The sequence below is a fragment of the Nelusetta ayraudi genome, unplaced genomic scaffold (assembly GCF_046127955.1).
Source record: "Nelusetta ayraudi isolate G7.1 ecotype Tasmania unplaced genomic scaffold, CSIRO-AGI_Nayr_v1 ptg000008l, whole genome shotgun sequence".
Classification (NCBI taxonomy): domain Eukaryota; kingdom Metazoa; phylum Chordata; class Actinopteri; order Tetraodontiformes; family Monacanthidae; genus Nelusetta; species Nelusetta ayraudi.
In genome coordinates, this window is record NW_027466058.1 from 7,483,935 (window position 1) to 7,504,273 (window position 20,339).

Genomic DNA, 20,339 nt, shown 5'->3' on the forward strand with positions numbered 1-20,339 from the left:
ATTATTTGCAATCTTTCTAATAGTGACTCAGCATGCTGTGTGAGTGTGTCAACAGGTTTAATATTAAGGTTTAAGGTTTAATATTAAGCTTCAATAAGAAACAGCATGTTCAAAGAGGTATCATATCACATTTAATACATTGCACAAAAGATAGTGATAATTGTGTGTATATTGCTGTGGCAGGGATTATTTTTATTTGATGGTGATGATTAAGCACCTTTTCACCGCATAATTTAATCCATTTTTTTATTTTTATTTTTACGTATAACAAAATCTTGTGGGGGATGGAAAAAAAAAATCACAATTATTTTGTCAAGGATGTGCAGAAATCTATAAAATACCTAATAAAACAAGCATTTGCACCCGAAGATTAAAAATGATCGGATTTTATTTCATTAACCTGTTGCGCTGTGTTAAATTCAGTGTGCTAATCACATGTTTTCATATCGAGAAGAACTGGCTTTGATGCCGTCCAGACTAAACTAAATCACTCGTGTTTGGCATGTCCTCAAACGCACCATTCCAGTTAGTCAGTTGCTCACTAAACGACTCCCTCGTCGTTTAGCGATTGTACATCAGGCTGATTGGGTTCAGTGTTCAGTTCAGTGGCGAGGGGAGATTTGTCATCAGACAGAATTGCTGTGCCCACACTCTTTGCCTCGCCACCACGGTTACATAATTGCGAACCAAAATCAAAGCAAAAACCCCCAGACCAGGATGACTTGGACGAGACTTGGCCATGAGGGAGTCTGAGCGCGTGTATTTTGGGGGGGGGGGGAATTTTGAAAACGCACGGGATTCCCTCGTCTATCGTTCAGGGTTGGGCGAGTTTGAGGGGTGCACAAGTGGTGACGCGGGGGGGGGGGGGAATCCCAGGAATATTTCGGGGGGGGCGGGGGGGGGGGTAAAGACTTCCTCGTCAACGGGATATGATGGTGATGATATGATCCGAGTGGTGCACAGCTGCAGGATGATATGATCCGAGTGGCGCACAGCTGCAGGATAGAAAAAACAACGCCATCAATCTAAGCGGGAATAAAGACCGCGTTGATCGCAAGTCCATTCTGTTAAATGTCTATGTAGGGGGAGGGGGGTGGGGGGTGGTGGCTAACAGGTCCGGATCCTTCTCCACCTATCCAGCACCGTCCGCCCGCCCCGACGCTAACCCGGCTATTTCGAGAAACTTCCAGCCCACTTTTTCCCCACGTCACTTCAAGGAATCTTTAAAGCGTCCGTCGCCCATATAAAATGTTTCAATCGCCCGGCAGCCGAGCAACAATGAACGGCATGAAGACGCAGTCGCCGATCCTCCTGACGACGATGGCCAACAACGACAGCGACCCGCTCCCCCTCGGATGGGAAGTCAAGATCGACCCCCAGACCGGGTGGCCGTTCTTCGTGGACCACAACAACCGCACGACAACCTGGAACGACCCGAGGCACGACACGAGAAAGGTGAGGGAAAGGCAGCGTGACAAAGTTGGCGTTGGCCCGGCGGCGGGGCGCGCGGGGGGCTTCTCTGTTTGCTATCTGTTGTTGTTGTGCGCGCGCGTGTGTCGATTCATGTCGGAGGCTGCTGCGTTCGGGTGTTTATCGCTGCGTTCATTGCGACTTGGCCGCCACACACAGTCCGGTCCAGGGGCCTAGCTGTGCACCGCCACCTCCCCCTCACACACAGACAGCTCATAAGCCTATTATAACGGGTGATCAACCCCGTTATGTTCCCCGTGTCATGATCTAATACTATTATTACCCGATGACTCACCCGCCCTGCAGTGAGGACGGGCTACCCGCGAGGAAGATCGCCTCGCAAGCCTTCTAAGCATGATCGAGAAAACAACGCGACGTGTGTTGCTCGGGGTTAAACTTTTTTCCCTTACATGGATTTGACGCTGGTGCGGCTCGCTCCGGCCTGCGTGTGGGGGGGTATATACCGTGCGGCAACGGAGGCGATGGTCGCCGTGCGTTATTATTATGTTAAATGGAAATATGAGAAGTCTCCAGAGCACAGAGAGAAAGAGAGGAGAAAATAGAAATAATAATAATTAAAAAAAAAAAAAAAAAAAAAAAAAAAAAAAAAAGCCATTGGCTGAGCGAGGCTGCCAGTCGGGTCTGTCTCTTTGGCCTGGGAGGCTGACTCTGTTGTCCAAAGTTAGTGTCCCGAAGAATCTGCTAGAAAGACACAGCTGTCAGGGGATAAAATTGGTGCAATGGTGCTGGCACTGTGCTTGTGGTCCCATACTGAAATGGCAGAGGGCAAAGGGTCGTTCACAGCCATGTCATAACTTATCCAAGAGGAGGAAATGTTGGCGGCTTATACATACAAATGCACTTTATGCCTCTTTTTTTTTTTTTTTCTGGTTTCAAATTGCTTAAGGATAAACCTTGGACTTTTCTCTTAGTTATGTATCATTAACACAGTGCCTAACTGTCAGAGGACTTGTTGCCTGCACTCCTCCATTATTGTCTCTTTACAAGTTCTCGCAGGAAATATATTTCCTGCCTATCGTGGAATTGTTAATTGCGTCTTAATCCAGGTAACTGGATTCATTACTTGTCATTAGTTTTAGTACGTATTTATGTTCTATTTAATTTGGAAAAAGTGTTAATTTGGAAAAGTCCTATATGCACACAGTTATATTAAACCCTTATTTTTAAGTATATCAAAAAGGCAAAATGTTGACAAATTCCCCCAAAAATCCTCAAACTGATTATGAGGTAAATATTGAGTGTGGTCAAATAATTGATAAACTTCAGTATTGACAATGGACATGTGCTAAATCTGATCATTCTTTCCGTGTGTTTGTAGTGAGATTAGCCTCCGGCCCTGCCAAGTGAATGCTTTCGTGGTTATTTAACAAAACACGAGGCTCAGGCAACAGCCCGCTCGGCTGTAAAGTTGACGCAAATCAGCAGGAAAACAAATAATCATAGGGGTGTTACTTCTGGCATTGCTGGTGAAAATGTCACATTTTAATTGGCAAACATTAAGCGTCACAGTTTCCTGTCACAAATACCCCCAAGTCCTCAAAACAGTTTAGAGTAAGAGGTCTTATCAATGGTATCTAGTGAATAATCTTTCTCAAAATCCTTTTTTTCCACCTCTTGTTAGTTTTTTTTTGGGTAAAGAAATAAGTTCAAATGTAAATTATTAATTAATCTTGACTACTTTTTAAAAATTGTATCAATACAATTCATAGGTTGTTTTCTTTTCTGCTTCAGATCAGAGAAGTGTCAGCAAACGGACCCAACAAACCACCAGAACCGAGCCCTCATGAGACACAGAAGACCTTTGTGAGGGAGATGAAGCATCCCATTCTTCGCCCAGGTTACGTCCCCATCCCAGTCTTCCACGAGGGCGCCGAACTAAGGCAGCAACAGCATCCGTGTTATTCTTACATCCAACCGAGCACTGCGCAGAATATCCACACAGAAGGGCAGTCACCCTCCCCCACAGGGCTCCACTGCAGGCCCAGATCACCTTTACACGGACCTTCAGACAACTGCACCGCCGAGCCTGGCAAGGCCAGCTCCCCTGTTTCAACAGAGGTTAGATTTAAGGCTGACAGCCACAAGCGTTTGCAAATGGAAAAGCACCTACGAAGCCAGATCTTATGAGTGATACATATACTGAATGTTCCTTGTTTTGTCTTGATGCGTTTTGAAGGTTTACACTGTCCCCCATCATCAGCCTCCAAGGCCCAGCAGCACGAATCTTCAAGCAGGTTACATCCCCATCCCGGTGATCCACGAGGGCGGGGGAGGCCCGACACAAGCGCAACCTCAGTTAAACCCCTCAGTCTACTCTCAGCGTGTCCCCTTCTCTGAACACCAGCAGCCATTCCATCGCATCCAGACAGACGAATGGCCTGGCTACACTGCAGCCATCCAGACTCCCCGGGAAAGGGCTTCTCCTATACTGCTGCCCCAGCATCGTGACACAATTCACATCCCTCCCCTTATCAGAAGCCAGTCACCTATTATTTCTCAGGTGATAGGAGAAAGACCACAGGTACATGTGTGCTTTGATTCTGACATTTCTTAAGAGCTAAAATTCATTTAATTATTTTTTTTGAAATGCATTTTATGTGACCGTAATGCTTTTTTTTTTTTTTTATGACAAAGGCTCATCAGCATATAATAACGAGAGACCCGCCCCAGAGAATTGAGCAGGAGCAACAAAGCGCTAAGCAGAAAGCTGAGAATGTGCCACCTCCCCAGCCACTGCATTCAGAAGCTGATTTCCACAAGCCTCAACAACCTCAACAGTTCCAACAACCTTCACCTCAGCAGCCCCAGCAGTTCCAGCAGCCCCAGCAAGTGCAGCAGCCCCAGCAGTTGCAGCAGCCCCAGCACTTCCACCAACCCCAGCAGCTACATCAACCCCAGCAGTTCCACCAACCCCAGCAGCTACATCAACCCCAGCAGTTCCACCAACCCCAGCAGGTGCAACAGCCTCCTCCTCCAACATCTCCGCAATCTCAATATCCTGAACACTCTGTACAGTCACAGCAACGTTTCGTGCAGCCTCCAAAAACAGAGCAACCACAACAACCTACTCCAGAAGTCCCAGTTCAAATACCTCCGAACCAAGAGGCCCAGAACACAACAGCTGCCGCCGCTCCAGCCCAACCTGCGAAGGCAGAAGCTGAAGAGGCCGCTCAGTGCCCGAGCCACCCGGGCCTGCTTAAAGTACAGCAGATAGTTGAGCGGGTTGCTGAATTGGAACAGAGGGTCAAATATTTCAATGGAAAGAGGAATGACAAAAATTACTTGTTACTAGAGGAGCTGCTGACCAAAGAGCTTCTAGCACTAGACTCAGTTGACCCAGAGGGTCGGGCAGATGTGCGGCAGGCGAGGCGAGACGGAGTCCGCCGTGTTCAGACCATACTGGAAGATCTGGAGCAACTGGAGGAGCAGCCGGCAAGGCTCGCCAGCGAGGTGGCAGGAGAGGGAGACACCGTGACGGAGAAAGGCGAGCCCAGCATGATCTCCAAGGAGAACACTGGGCCGGCCAAGGAGATCTCGTAATGAGCGCAAACCTCTCGCTCAAGAGCTGAACGGGAAAACCTGCTGTATAGTTGACGGAGAACAAGCTCTGCCTCTCTTCCTGCTTCATCTACGGCATTCGTGGAAGTTGCATGCGTTGATTAACAGTGTTGATATTTTCTGCCATTCAGCACATAATTGATGGTAGCCCAGTGCAATCATGTTTTTCAAGCCAATGTTGTTGCCTTCTATGTTGTGCCAATGATAATAATGAGACAGCTGTTATGATGAACAAGATGCTGGCAGTGATTTTCAGTCACAAGTAAAGTTTGAAAAAGAGGCCTTTATCGATCAATGGGAGAATAGTAGAAGTATTTTCCTAAGAAATGTTTTGTGTGGTTGCCTTTTGTCTTGATCAAATGTTATATGAAGCTTTTATCCATACGGTTTATGAATGCAAACATATGGGATGTAAAGCAGGAGTCACTGCAAAACTAAGAGCAAAAGTGTTCTGCCCATTGTATTCACATACTGGAGCTGCTTTGTCAGAGAACACAGTGAATATGTCCATTAGATGCTGCTTTTTGGTGCATTATGGATGTTGATGTCTTTGCACTTTGCCACCATTGAAACGTATATGCTGAAAGATCAGCAGCACTTCATTTACAACATATATAAGTTACACCAGTTTTGGTTGATGTGCGTTTGTTAGTGTTTGTCAGTGCATTGGTTTACTTGATACAATATATCAGTATTTATATTATATAATATTTTGGTACATTTATGAATGTATATTAACAAGTGGAGACTCGATGTGGATCTTACTTGAGATGTAAGACAATCAGCACTTGGTGCTAGTGAAGGAGGTCAAGATTGTGTTCTTGTATAACTACCACAGCCACAATCTGTAAAAACACAATAGAAAAATGAAACCAAAAAGCCTTACAGTATCATGTTTGAGAAGCAAAACAAGTACAACAATGTAACAAGTAAAACAACAAAGCAATTTGATCGTAAAGATTGGATTTACTTTTCAGTTAAATATTCATAAGTAATTTGCCACCGTCACAAAATCATTAGGTGTGTGTATGGTATGTTCACTTTCCGACACCTTTACAAATTGTGGCTAATGATGATTGCAGTTTACGAGTATCAGGCTAATACGATGTTAGAAGCAAATCATGTCGGTATGGATAAAAAATAAAAATATTTGACCTGGATTTCGAGTGGTATTTCAGTTCCCACAAATTCTGTGATTTCTCTTCATGAGCATTTTGTTATCCAAAATCTTTGGCTGGAATTTGAAAACGTATGCTTGATCCATTACTTAGCGGTAAAAATGTGATCCTAGTTTCTCACTAAAGTAATTTTCTTTTAACGGTGACGTGTCTGTCTTGGACCAGCTGCTCCCTGCATTTTCCCTCAGAGAAGCACTGAGTCACAATTCTGGAACATTTTGCCCTTGCCCTTGACGGATTGGAACACATGTAAATTGGAGACTGTCACACTTTATTCTCCATTACACAAATCTCAGTTACATATAGTATAGTATAGTGATCTCCTTTAATTAAAAAAAAAGACAAAAAAGACAAAAAAAGGACAAAACAGGAAAGGGGAAGACAAGGAATAAAGTGTTTCCATCCATCCATTTTCTATACCAACTTCCTCCTGCACTCAGGACCACGGGGGTCTGCTGGGGCCTATCCCAGGTGTCAGGGAAAGGTACACCTGACACAAGTCGTCCGTTCATAGAGCTGGCTCTATAACGATCCGCACCAAATCGCTGGCCAGGGCCACATAGAAAGATAAAAAACAAATATCATTCTAAATCCCATAGGCAAATTTGAGTTCCAAATTCATTTAACACGTATGTCTTGGGGCTGTGGGAAAAAGCTGGAGTGAACCCACGCAGCCTCAGGCCAGGATTGAACCCGCAACCTCCTTGTTGAGTGGCAACAGTGATAACCACTGCACCACCGTGTCGGCATCGCTCATTAACAAGTGATTCAACTGATCAAATTTCTTCAATTTGTTTGATGACGGGGTAGATTAACATAGTCTATATTTACTAAATGCTGCAACTATTTTGCAACTGATGTGATGTTTTGTAAAGCAGCACCTGTACACCGGCGGTGATGATGATGATGATGTTTGCGCAGGTCACGTGTCATTGTTTGGAGCAGGAAACTGACGTCCTGAGCGGCTGGCCGGGGACTCCCCTCTCCCTGTCCCTCATGTGTTTGTGCCCGCCAGTCTCCCTAGTGAGGACCGCTGGAACTAATTTGCGCCGCCACCGAAACGGAATTTGCCCATCAGTATGTGTCGAAGTGGAATAAACACATACGACACGCATCCAGCCGCTGCTGCTGCTGCTGCTAGCCAGACAGCTAGGCACTGTAGCTAGCCGGCCACTAGAGCACACCAGCCAGCGAGGGGTGAGCTAACCGTGGCTAGCCAGTTGCCCGCTGGCTCGCTACAGTCAACATCCGAGGCGTTGGAGTTGACAATTACCTGTGCCTGGCTGCGGAGCCAGCTGCTTGACTACGTTTGTGTAACGTAAACGGACAAAATGGAGCTGTTCCAAGCGAAAGACGAGTACATTCTCCAGAGTGGAGACCGAGCTCTGTGGTGCAGCCGAAAAGACGGGAGCATGACGGTCAGACCTGGTACGTACCGGATGACATCTTTCTCAGCGACCGCCGCCGCCGCCGCCGGCCATTTATCTGAAAATAAACATTTGGCACTCTCCGCTGTCGGCTTGGAACGATACTTGTTTATTTATCGACATGGGGTTGTGTTGACACTGTGTTTTGTTTTGTTTTTTTGTCACACGCAGTACTGCCTTGCCACAAAAAGTGTCACCGGTTCTGTCAATTGTGTCAGGCAAATTGTCGTTCGTGTATAAATGCGATCACACGAGCTCACTAACGAAGTAGCTTATTCTCTATGGAGCCCTCGAAAAGAGTTTACGTTCGTTGAATGGTCGTAACTGTTCGCTCCTTTCGGGAATGCCAACACCCCTCTAGCACTCCAAATGTCTTCCTTTACGTCTTGGGTTACGTTTCCCTCGCACGTAAATGCACGCGGGAAGACGGCGAGAAACCTACATTTCTTCCTTTACGTCAGCGCTGACGTGCTGCCCCCCCCCCCCCCCCTCTTTTTTTTTTAAAGTGTTAAAAAGTGATTGACCATTAGATTGAATAAAAAAAAAAAAAACACGAAGTCACGGCAACGAAATGCATGTCCGAACAAGCCTGCAGCTATTATTGTGACTGGAATCTGTAACGCGTCTCCTGACGTACGAGCCCGCTCACATTGCACAGGCGAGCCGTGCCGCTTAACTGTGAATAAAAACTGGTCACGCTTTCGCATTAGATGAAGCATCAGAGGGCAGCGTGAATCACATTCGCCGCACGGGAGAACCGGGCGCTGGCCCTTAAAAGGCAACGTGTATGCGAGACACCCGCGGGCTTGTGTGCGTTTCCTGTGTGCGCGTCTGCCGAAGTAAGTTGTATGGCTGCGCAGTCACCCCGAACAGGTTTTTAGTTGCACCACTGTTTCATTATTTAATTAGGAAAGACTTTCCACCCTTCCGCTGGGTTTTCCACTCCTTCCTTCTTTCTGCCTCAAATGCTGTAGATCCATGATATTGTGTGTACGTTACACGCGGGCCAAAGTTATTGGATTCATTTATTCTATTTAATAGTTGTTGCGCTGTTTTTCCCCTCCAAGAATTTCCCCCAGAGGACTTGGTGTGAAACATGGTTGCTGTGGAACAGGAAGACTCATTGTTTTAGGCAGCCCACTGTTGATGTTCTCCACCCTCGGCCCTACCCACGACATTTTTCCAATTTTCTCTTCTAGACGTTAATCCATCAGCAATGCTAACTAACCATGACGTTTTTCCCCCATCAGTCACCCTACTGGACTACACAAACTAAACAAGATGCCTGGACGTTATTATGGCTATAATCTTTCGCAACTCTTCAGTCAAACAGTTTGGATACTGAAATAAAAATTAGAAAGATTATTGCGACTCATGGCTTTAAGCCTTTGAGCTTCACCGTTCAAAATAGTGGTAGTGGCAATTAGATATTTTACACAGCATAATGGTATTTAGTGGCCAGCCATGTTCTGTTACATGCTGATATTTTGAAAATGAGAAATCTTCTATCTCTAAATAATCTCTGTTTTCCCGGGTTTCTAAGCGTGCGACCAGGAAGTGTGGGGAGCCACGATGACTTGTCTGGTTTGTGTTTACACAGCTCGCGGGTCGAACTCGGGCAGGGTGTGAAAGGTTTGGTGTATCTGATAATATACACACACACACAGACAGACAGACGCGCTCAAATGCCTTTGAAGAGATAACCTGAAACATGCACCAGCAGAATGGTTGCTGTGACCCTTTTTTCCTGTGGATGTGGCCTTTGACCTAAACATACCTTGTTGAGCTGATGTGTCACGTTTGTTTGTTTGTTTGTTTGTTTTCTGTTTTTTTTTTTTCAGCCACCGACCTCCTTTTAGCTTGGAATCCAGTATGTTTGGGGTTGGTAGAAGGCCTCATTGGCAAGATACAACTACATGAAGGTACAGTTTATCTGACAAATATGTTCTTCTTCGGTTGGATGTTTAAAGGGAAGAACTTTAAGGCATCTGTCATTACATACATACACACATGATGATTTTTGATTGTTGAGATTCATATCAAATCGTCAAGATAATTGTTGTATGCACAGTATTTTCCTGTACAAAAAAATAATAATAATCGAAAAATTCCAGCTAGTGGTTGTAATGCAGCTGCTGCCTCTCACACCTTTCATGATGTGAGGAATTCTGAACCCATGACGCATGTCCCCATCCTCTCCCCCCTGCTGGCAGATCTTCCTCTCGGCCTCGTATTAATCCGACAGAAAGCACTCGTGGGACATTTACCAGGCAGCCACAAAGTCTACAAGATCACCAAGATAGCTGTCATTCCTCTGTCTGATGAAGAGCCCCAAGAGCTTGAGCTGGAGGTGTGTATGCAAAACAGTAGTGCTGGTGTCATGATGTTTCCAAGAATACTTTTAATGCGCAAGTGTATGACTCATTGCCTGGTGGAGTGTTTATTGGATTAATTAAAATTTTAAAATGTAATTTTTACCCACTCTTTATGAGTATAACTCGTATCTGGACGTAAAAAACAAACAAACAGTTGCATATCGATAAGATTTCAGTCTTTCAGGGCAACTTCACGGAGGGTGAGACTCAATATTTCCAAGTGAGTAAATTCAGAGGTGGACCTAGTTGAGGCCCCTAGAAACCCTTGTAGTGTTCACATACTTCCTCCCCAGTTAGGTGATAATTATGTAGTGCGATGTTGTGAGACAAGGGAATATAGAACTTCAAACTGTGTGCTCATGTCTAGTCTTTGGTTGTCGTTAGTGGGTAGTTTGTGTTTGTTGTTGGGAGAAATCCAACGAGATAATGTCAACTTCTCTTTGATATGAGCATTATTTTGAATCATATATTCTAGAATGTCTAAATTTAAGAGAGGAATCTGTTTTATATCTTTTTCAGCTTTGCAAAAAGCACCACTTTGGAATCGACAAACCAGAGAAATTGGCCCAGTCTCCCGACGATTCAAAGTTCTTGATGAAAACTCTCAGCCAGATCAAATCCAATGTTGCTGTGCCCACCAAGAAAAAGGTATGTCTCACCTTAATCGATCACCCTCAAGTTGACACACTGCTCAACACTCCCTCTCCTTTGGCACTTAATTCCCAGTGCTTCCTTTCGAGTTTCTCTTTCTCTTCCGTTGCCCGGTTTTTCTATTGTGTTCTCCCACTCACGCCAGTGTCCCCCTGCCTTCCAGGTCAAGGAGAACAAGGAGAAAGAACGCCTCGAGAGGCGGCTCCTCGATGAGCTGTACAAAGTATTCATGGACTCGGACTCTTTCTACTATAGCATGACCTATGACCTGACAAACAGTGTGCAGCGTCAAGGAGACCTGGAGAAATCTGACCTACCGCTGTGGAAACAGGTTTGGAGAGGAACTTGTCTGTCATACATAGTTTAAATTTCATTTTTACTGACTCATCGCCACTGTTATCCTTTGTTAAAGGTGGACGACCGTTTCTTCTGGAACAAACACATGATTCAAGACCTCATTGACCTCAAGGTAATTTGTGGTGGTAACAGCCCATAATTTACCTTAATTTCAGAATGGAACCACTGGTCTTTGTCCCCAGCTTTGAATTTCACGGTGATTTTTTTTTTTTTAAAGCCCTTCGTAGAGAGTTAGCCAGTTCAACTCTCCAAAGACAGCAGTGTTTTTATTTAACCGAGAGTTTTGTGATTATGAAAATACTGACTAATGCAAGTGGTAAGACCTCTGAGTCATGAGAGATTACTTGTCTTGGATACAGGCAAGTAATCTAAATTATCATGCAACAATAACCACTACGCCAAGGAGTGTTTTAATCTTCTACATCTGCTTCTTTCGTAACCCTTCCCCCCCCTCCAGGTTCCAGAAGTGGACTTCTGGGTAATACCAATCATCCAGGGCTTCGTACAGGTGGAGGAACTGGTGGTGAACTACAATGACACGTCCGATGAAGAGAGGAGCAGCCCTGAGACGCCGCTGCAAGAAGTCACGTGCGTTGATGACATCTACCCTCGCTTCACCGTGGCCCTGATCTCCAGACGCAGCCGCCACCGGCCAGGTACAGTTGTGCCGACTTTTCGTGGATCCAGACGACCGTCGTGTCTAAACAAACATGGAGATTATCCGTCTGATCTAAACCATTATGTAAATGGTTGTGTTGATTGGTTGAGCCTTTTTTGTTTCAGGTGGCCTCTGATCTGTGATATGAATAATGTGAACAGCGTTGCTGCGTTCTCTTTGCTTTTAGGGATGCGGTACAAGCGTAGAGGAGTGGATGCCGATGGCCATGTGGCTAACTATGTGGAGACAGAGCAGTTAATCCACGTGCACAGCCACACGCTGTCCTTCGTGCAGACTCGCGGCTCGGTGCCTGTCTTCTGGAGCCAGGCAGGATATCGCTACAATCCCCGACCACGCTTAGAGAAAGGTCAGTAAACAATGTCAGCTAGAAAGAAGCATCACGGAGGCCTTTTCTATGATGCCTGGCAGCAAAACTGTGCTCATGTCTTGGTTTGACCTGTTCAAAATCTTCTTGGTTCCTCACATTTTACCAGTGTATCTGAGCTTTGCTTATAAGTCCTTGATGTTCCTGAGCACGTTTTTAAAAACTGGGTATGAGAAAAACAGGTTTGGAAGTCATTTGCTCAGATAAAGTAATGCGATTGTTTTTCTTAATACAGCTTAATGTAAACTTTGACAGATTGACTGAAGTTTAAATCATTGTTGTGATTGCTTTTTTGAATTTTTTTTTTTAATTCTTGTTTCAGATGAGAAGGAGACCATGCCTTATGTTGCTGCACACTTTGAACAACAACTTGAACTTTACAAGACCCTGGTAGGTTTGCTTTATCAGATTCTACGCTCTAAGTTTATCCGAAGGGTAGTTTTAAGTCGTGACAACTTGTAAGAATCTGATTTATTGTTCAGTTTTCCTCTGATGAATCCATCTACTGTAGTTTGAATGTTCTGACAGAGGTGTTCATGAAAACTGGACTCTGAAGTCGAGCTTCTTTCTGGCACTTAAGAAGAATTTGGAAAGATAATTTTAGAGTCTAATAATGAAAGAGATACAACAAAAGAGTTTAGGCTTTATTTAGCTCTCATTGTAGTGAAGTTTCCGACCTAGATTTAGTGTGTGTGTGTGTGTGTGTGTGTGTGTGTGTGTGTGTGTGTGTGTGTGTGTGTGTTTTTGTTTGTTTGTTTTTTAAAATAAAAGATTACAATGTCAAACTGATCTTTGGCATGCCATATTCCTAACTGCCCTTTCTATAACATTTAGCTTCAGATTATTAAGCATACTAAGATAAATAGTTTTAAGCAACAACACTCTTCAATTATTTCCCACAGGTAATTATTAATTTAGTGGATCAGAATGGCCGGGAGAAGATAATCGGTGATTCATATTTGAAGCAAGTGTTGCTTTACAACAATCCAAAGCTCACATATGTTTCCTTTGACTTCCATGAGCACTGGTAAGAAAAAACGCCTTCTTATGTTTGTAGCTGCATGTAAATACACATCATAATCTGCTACTACTACTGCTACTTCTACTGTCATACCCTGCATTTATTAATCCCTGATGCTTCTTATTTTCTATTTCTCAGCCGAGGAATGAAGTTTGAGAACGTTCAAGTACTGACAGATGCGATTTCTGACATTATCACTGACATGAAGTGGGCCTGGTGGGTATACTTTCATTGTAATGCTCCAAATCATTACATGACATGACATCATATTACTTTTATATATTTATTGATTGATTGAAAGAAACCCCAGTCGCTTAATGTCTGTAGTTATATAGTAGTAGTTTATATCATATTTCTTAGTTTGATGCCATTTTTTTCTGCTCTGTCAGGGTGGATCAGGCTGGAGTCATCTGTCAGCAGGAAGGTATCTTCCGAGTCAACTGTATGGACTGTCTGGACAGGACCAACGTGGTCCAGGCTGCCATCGCCCGGGCCGTGATGGAGCAACAGGTACAATCTGTCCGTTACCTGGAGTCGGGCCAAAAAAAATATGGTGACATTTGTGTGTACTTATGTGTAATCAACCTGTAGTTATACTTTTAAAGATCTCAATCAATCAGTAACCCTGTATGCATGTCTGTTTCATTGGCTCTCATGAACAACTAATACGCTTCGACTTGACTTAGAAATCCTGCTCATTCTTCTCGGCGACCATGCCTAAAAAATTCAGTTCCTGTATTTTCCGGACTGTAAGTCGCAAAAAAAAAAAAAAAAAATCAAAGACAAATGAACAAAAACAAAGTGCGACTTATTGTCCGGAAAATACGGTGTGTTTTTTTTTTCCCCATTAACAGCAGTTTCAAGGTCATGTCAAGGTCACTAAAGGAATCCTAGGAAACGTTGCTCACTGATTGTAGTTTGATTTCAGATGAGTAAACATTAACACTTTGTCTTCCGCAGCTAAAGAAACTGGGCGTGATGCCTCCGGAGCAGCCTTTGCCTCTCAAGTGCTACAGGATTTATCAGATCATGTGGGCCAACAATGGCGACACCATCAGCAAACAGTACGCGGGCACAGCCGCGCTCAAGGTAACACAACACCACCCAAGTCCTTTCGTTTTTTGCCTGATACAACAGTGGCGAGGTGTGAGAAACATTGGCTCAGCCAGTTGCTGAAAATCTTCACACCAAAACTGTGTTTTCATCCATAAAACAACAAGAAATCTGGCATCAAAACAAGCTGAGAGCATTTCTCTCCCTCAATCTTAAATTAAGTTGCCAGGTTTGACAGTTGTGTTTGAAGTTATACATTATATATTGGCAGAAATTTTATCATTGTGTGATTTTTACCATCATTACTTTGACGTACAGAGTTTTTGATGACGAATCCTTGAAAAGAGTGCACAGAGTGTAATGGTTCAAATTGTTACAGGGAGATTTCACCAGGACTGGGGAGAGGAAACTGGCAGGTGTTATGAAGGATGGCGTGAACTCCGCCAACCGCTACTATCTGAACCGCTTCAGGGATGCCTACCGACAGGCAGTGATCGGTATGGAAGAAATAACAAACAGACAGACATGGGCAGTTCATACGAGCAACTCAGCCCACGTTGTCCTAAATTCTGCTCCTGAGAGATTTGCCTGAATGTCGACCTGTCCTTGCAGACTTGATGATGGGCCTGCCAGTCACTGAGGATCTGTACTCCATCTTCAGCAAGGAGAAGGAGCACGAAGAGAAAGAGAAAGAGAGTCAGAGGGGAGCCCAGGAGCAGGTCAGCCTGCTGCTGCAAACCTACATGCAGCTGCTGTTGCCGGACGATGAGAAGTTTCACGGAGGCTGGGCCCTCATCAATTGGGACATGAGGTTTGTAGTGAGACCTTTCAAGATATACATCTTGTGCCTTTTTAACTTTTTCACATCTATTTCAGCCATTAAGTGCTGTTGTCTTAATCCCACTCTTTTGCTTCCACACCAGCCTCGTCGATGCATCCAATAAGGATGACGATGTGCTGCTACTCCTGTCCGACAAAGCCTATTACATAGCATAGTGAGTATGACCTTCATACGACCTTTGTCTGGTAAGCCTGCTACACATTTCTTTGAACTAAGATGTGTTTCCCTGCAGCTATGATGACGAAGCCGATAAAGTCAACCAGTACCAGCGCCTCAACTTGGACGGCCTGGAAAAGATCGAGATTGGTAAGACGCTCGAATCGACGAGAGCAGAAGTGAGGATTTCTGCGCTCGCTGAGTCACCCGACACTTCCCGAAAGTGCGCTCGACAGCTTCTCTGCAACCGTTTAGCAGTGTCCCCCCCCAAAAATGATTCACACGCAGCGGACGCTGCTGAAAACGGACGTCACAAGTTGTGTTTCCTTCGCCAGGCCCGGAGCCGACTCTTTTTGGGAAGCCCAAGTTCTGCTGCATGCGCCTGCATTACAAGAACGAAGAGACGAGTGGATACTTTCACACTCTGCGAGCGGCCACGCGGAATCCGGAGGACGACGGAAAAGGTGGGGATTTTAGCCGCGGCAGGACAAGCTCGCTCTGTATCTTCGCACGTATTTGTTTGGACTTACAGTGTGATGTTATGTCGCAGACACGTTACAGTGCATAGCTGAGATGCTTCGCATTACGAAACAAGCCATGGGACTGGACCTCCTGGTGGTAGAAAAGAAACTAGAGAGGTTAGTATGGATTTAGTAGACACACAGAGTTGCATGACCATTGCATTAAATTATATGTATACATATATGTTTGTGTATGTGAGTATATATATACACAGTATATATATATGTGTGTGTGTGTGTGTGTATATATATGTGTGTATATGTGTGTGTATATGTATATATATATATATATGTGTGTGTATATGTGTGTGTATGTATGTATATATGTATATATATGTGTGTATATATATGTATATGTATGTATATATGTATATATATGTATGTATATATATATATATGTATACATATATATGTATATGCATGTATATATTATATGTATATATGTATATACAATGTACATGCGTGCGCACACACTGTTTTCACAGTGTTTGATGTGAACTACATTTTCAGACATGCATTTTTTCTGTTTTGTTTTGGGTTTTTTTCAGGCGGCAGTCCAAACCTCACGAGGAAATCATGGGCATCCAGAGCCGACCAGTGGACCAGGCCCAGAGCAGCTCCGGCCTGGCGCAGGGCAAAAGTTTCCTCCTCAACAAGTTCTCCTCCCTCAACCAGAAGGTGAAACAGACCAAGACGAACGTGAACATCGGCCCCTTCAAGCCCCTCGGCAGGCTGGGCAACTTCCCGAAGCCCGACGTCAAGGTCAACTTCCTGAAGCCGACCATGCAGGTCAACCTGTGGAAGTCGGACAGCAGCCTGGAGACGTCGGACGCCCCCGGCGCCGGAGCCCTGAAGGACGAGGGCCACTCGGAGCTGTCCGACGACTCCGACTCCTACAACTCGGAGCCCGAGCACCCGTGCTCCGGCTCCGGCTCCCTGGAGAACGTGGACTACGTGCTGCCCAGCTGCGGCATCGTGGCGTCCAACTCCAGGCTGGGCAGCCGCTCCCAGTCCATCGGCAGCGTGGAGCTCAACATCCCGTCCGTCATCAGGGTCACCGGCTGCGACGGGAAGCAGGAGAGCCCCCCGCCAGCCGGCGACGACAAGTCCCCCGGCGCCGCCTCGGTGGCCGAGGAGGCCATCCTCATCGACTTTGACACTCCCATCGACGCCTACTGCCACCAGTTCGCCCAGGACGCGCAGACCAAGCCGGTGGAGGTGTTCGGGGAGCTGCCGCCTGCCGCCAACGCCCCCTCGTCCGGGGCGCAGGACAAGTCCTCGGCGGCGTCGGACGGACGGCTGAACCCCGAGCCGCCGCAGCCGCCGCCCCGGCCGTCGCAGCTGGACGTGGACGCCGCTACCTCGGGCTCGGCCGCGCTCCTCGCCGTCCAGAAGCCCAGCTCGGCGGCGTCGGGCGGCTCCCAGCGAAGCCTGGGCTCGCTGCTGGAGGGCAGCCTGGGCCCGTCACCGGCCGACAGCAACGGCAGCCGCGTGGTGTCGCCCTTCGCCAAGATCAAGAGCTCCATGGTGCAGGTGGCCAGCCTCACGCAGGCCGGCCTCACGCAGGGCATCAGCTTCGCCGTGGCCAAGGTGCAGAAGAGCCCCGAGCCGGACGCCGTCAGCGAGGCGCAGGAGAGCGAGCTGAAGGCCATGTTCACACAGTGCCAGACCAGGATCATCCAGATCTAGTCGTCGTCGTCGTCGTCCCCGTGGCGGGGCTGGGGTTTTTATTGTTTTATTTATTTTTTTTTTGAAGGTCGCACGTCGTGTTCTGGTTTTCTGTGCGGTAGCGGTTAGCGGAAGCTCGCTCTCGGTGTGTCTGCACTCGGCCCGGACGTGCCTCCGAGGAGTAACATTTGACAACCTCCCCTTTAAAAAAAAAAGAGGAAAGAAAGGAGAAGAATTGACAAATTTGCGGAGAAGCTCAGAGGGATAGTGGCCGCGGGTACGTGCACATCGTTGGCGTCCAAGAGAGCGCTATCAGATAATCACGCACGCGATTGATAGAGTTGTTAGGACAATTCCTCTAATGACGGTCATCGGCGTGACGCACGTCCTTCCTGCGGAGATCAGAAAAACAATAACAAGCATTGTCTTCAAATTCAAAACAACAAAGTCGGCTTCTGTTTTTGTTTTTTTTTCCCCCCCAGAGATATCCCAGCGTTGACTACTTTAGGTATTTTACACTTCAGGACCTTTTGTTTGGTAGAGCATTTCCGCGCATGAGAACCCGTCATTCCCCCCCTGCCCCGGGGGTTTAGAGGAAGAGGGAACCATGGCCACGCCGGCGAGGAGGGCAGACAAGTAGCGTGCGTTTTCAAAATGACCAACCTCCACTCTATCATGTACTGTAGTCCGTCCTATGTGTGCAGGTCACCTTATAGGGGTTTGTGATTATAGACCTTGTAATAAGCTTCAGTTTTTAACAGGTGTTGTAAAACATCCCCAAGGGATGCCTCCATGTTGAGCAGTCGTTGAGCGGTCGCACACTAGCCAGACGACTCGCTGTCCGTAGTTTGTAGCCCCAGTGTTGCTAATCGATGTTCATGCAGTTCGACGTAGATAAATAGGCTTACCAGAAATAACCTACATGCCAGATCCTTTGTAAGAGTTCCCTGGTTGTCCATATGTACAGTGAGTATTGTACCTGTATGGGGGTCCCGTCAGTAGAGCCGTTCTTCCCTTTGCATTTTTTTTTTCTATCGATGGCTGGGTTGGCGAGCTTGTTCAGCGGGGCTGCAGCGTAAAACAAACAAACAAAAAAAATCATATTTTTAAAAAGAAATGTCGAGTCCAAAAGAAAAATTAAAAACCAGAGAGCTTCTGGTTGGAGAGGTTTTTGATAGGTCTATGGAATTAACCTTTTGCTTTGCTCAAGGTTGTACAAATTCTAAAAGGGTTTGTTTGTAGTCCCTTGGCCAGCGATGTGCATCGACTTTCCTTTTCTTTGCATGTTTGACGGAGAGTAGCATATAGTAGGTATATATGCAATAGCACCTGCCTGATCATTAGAACACTGATGCTTTATGCACTCCGCAGCCTGAAAGCATTTTTGCCTTAACGGGGGAATTGAAGTGGGATTCTGTATATCAGGTATTTATGGCAAAATCTACCTTCTCAAGTCCATTCCGTTGTATTACATTTTACGTACTGTATCAGTGACCATGTTCAGGGTTGTTGTTGTTTTGTTTTTTTTGTACGTCATCAGACTTTATCTTGGCTGTTCCAACTCTTGGTGCCACATAATAGAAACACCAGCTTTTTGTGTGTCGGCGGATTGTGAGTACTTTGTGTGCTCTGAGACACTACCTGCCGATACTGCTTCTGAAAGGTCCCATATTGTACCCCGTCCAGAGAGCTTTATTTTCCGACCCGGAGCAGCCTTGCGCAAGTTGTCATTACGGAAGACGCGGTAGAGTTCCAGAGGCCGCGTGGAGGAAGAGAGGCGACGAGAGGTTAGAGACACCGTGAAGGAACACGAGAACTTTCTGAGGAAAAGGCAGAGGACACGTTTTGATAGAAAAACATTGGTAATGAGAATTTCTCATAAGCAAACGCTCACCCTGAAGCTCCACTTCTAATTCTACGCTTTAGATTGCCCATGAACAATATTGTATATTGTTGGTTTTTTTTTTCAGTCAACCGGTAAACTAAACAGTCGTTATCCTCAGAGATAATCCACCACGTGACTGTGTCATAGTTCTCAAGAACAAAATGACCACCTGCCTTATCCTCGGGTGTTGCGCCTGGTGTGTATTTATGGAAAATAATCGTCCGTTCGGTTCACCTCCAGCTGAAATTAGCCAAGATAAAGTGGTCGCGCGCTCACGCTTTTGTGTTAACCCTTCCATGTTTTTGAGTTCACGAGCGGTTAAGAGATGGTTTGTCATTGCATTTATATCCAAGTAAAAAAAAAATATCGATCTGTCTCGCGAGACCGTCGGGCTGCTGTCGTGGGTGCCGCGTTCCCGAGTTGTTCCACCTGCTGACAGCGCACGGTGCTGCCAAAGCTTTAGGCTGCGATGCAAAGTCTTTTATTTGTGGAGGGTAAGACGGTGTTTTTGAAACTTTCCTTCAGGACTGCAAACACTGGAGTAAGGCAGAAGCACATTCTGTCATAAAGAGGATGCATTTAGCCAAATAAAGGCTCAACATTCCTGAAAGAGACCAAAATGCTGGATTGGTGGTGATGGTGTTTTGTTTGGTTTTGTTTTTTTTATGCAAGAGCTGGCAGTTATATTTAATCGCATACTTGGTGGGTGACGTCTTTTCAATTGTCCAGAGGTCTTAAACGCATCGGAGGAATACTGTCAAAGCACACTTTCTAGCATCAGTGTCTTTCTGTCTGACGACTGCAGTCATGTCACTCCTTCCTTCAAAGTGTCACCCCCTCCACCAGTGTACTGAGATTTATTGTATATTAAAGTATCCTATTTATTCTTAATCTCTTTGGGTGTTACTTGATAACAATGTGCACTGAACACTTTTGTTTAGGAAAATATTCCATTGAAATAAAACTTGAGAAAATAAAACGTTGCGTGAGATTTATTGTCTAAACTACTGTATATATGAATAGATGATTAATTAGAAATAATTCAGAAGCTGTAAGATGGAGTTGTTTTTTTTCTTCTTTTAATTGAAATCCATCTGAAAATCTCAATTGATTG

General features: G+C 45.5%; 2 protein-coding genes across 3 annotated transcripts; both read left to right on the forward strand.

Annotated features, from left to right (window-relative positions):
- The first annotated feature begins 1,115 nt into the window (after positions 1-1,115).
- Positions 1,116-6,209, forward strand: bag3 (BCL2 associated athanogene 3). 2 transcript variants are annotated; one of them, XM_076019119.1, is made up of 5 exons: positions 1,116-1,455; positions 3,223-3,549; positions 3,668-4,012; positions 4,126-4,320; positions 4,375-6,209. In XM_076019119.1, exons 1-5 carry the CDS (start codon positions 1,249-1,251, stop codon positions 5,029-5,031), a joined length of 1,731 nt encoding a protein of 576 aa, XP_075875234.1. In that variant the 5' UTR covers positions 1,116-1,248; the 3' UTR covers positions 5,032-6,209. The 2 variants fall into 2 exon arrangements, with proteins under 2 accessions (XP_075875234.1, XP_075875233.1); XM_076019118.1 differs by having other exon boundaries at positions 1,118-1,455; positions 4,126-6,209.
- Positions 6,210-7,170: 961 nt separating this feature from the next.
- On the forward strand, positions 7,171-20,204 carry inpp5f (inositol polyphosphate-5-phosphatase F). The gene is made up of 20 exons (XM_076019115.1): positions 7,171-7,655; positions 9,496-9,576; positions 9,868-10,004; positions 10,549-10,677; positions 10,844-11,011; positions 11,093-11,149; positions 11,495-11,693; positions 11,883-12,062; positions 12,403-12,470; positions 12,983-13,107; positions 13,240-13,317; positions 13,491-13,611; positions 14,062-14,190; positions 14,534-14,651; positions 14,767-14,965; positions 15,078-15,149; positions 15,228-15,301; positions 15,487-15,615; positions 15,702-15,789; positions 16,221-20,204. The coding sequence occupies exons 1-20, from the start codon at positions 7,559-7,561 to the stop codon at positions 17,359-17,361; spliced, it is 3,390 nt and encodes a 1,129-aa protein (XP_075875230.1). The 5' UTR covers positions 7,171-7,558; the 3' UTR covers positions 17,362-20,204.
- Positions 20,205-20,339: the final 135 nt, after the last annotated feature.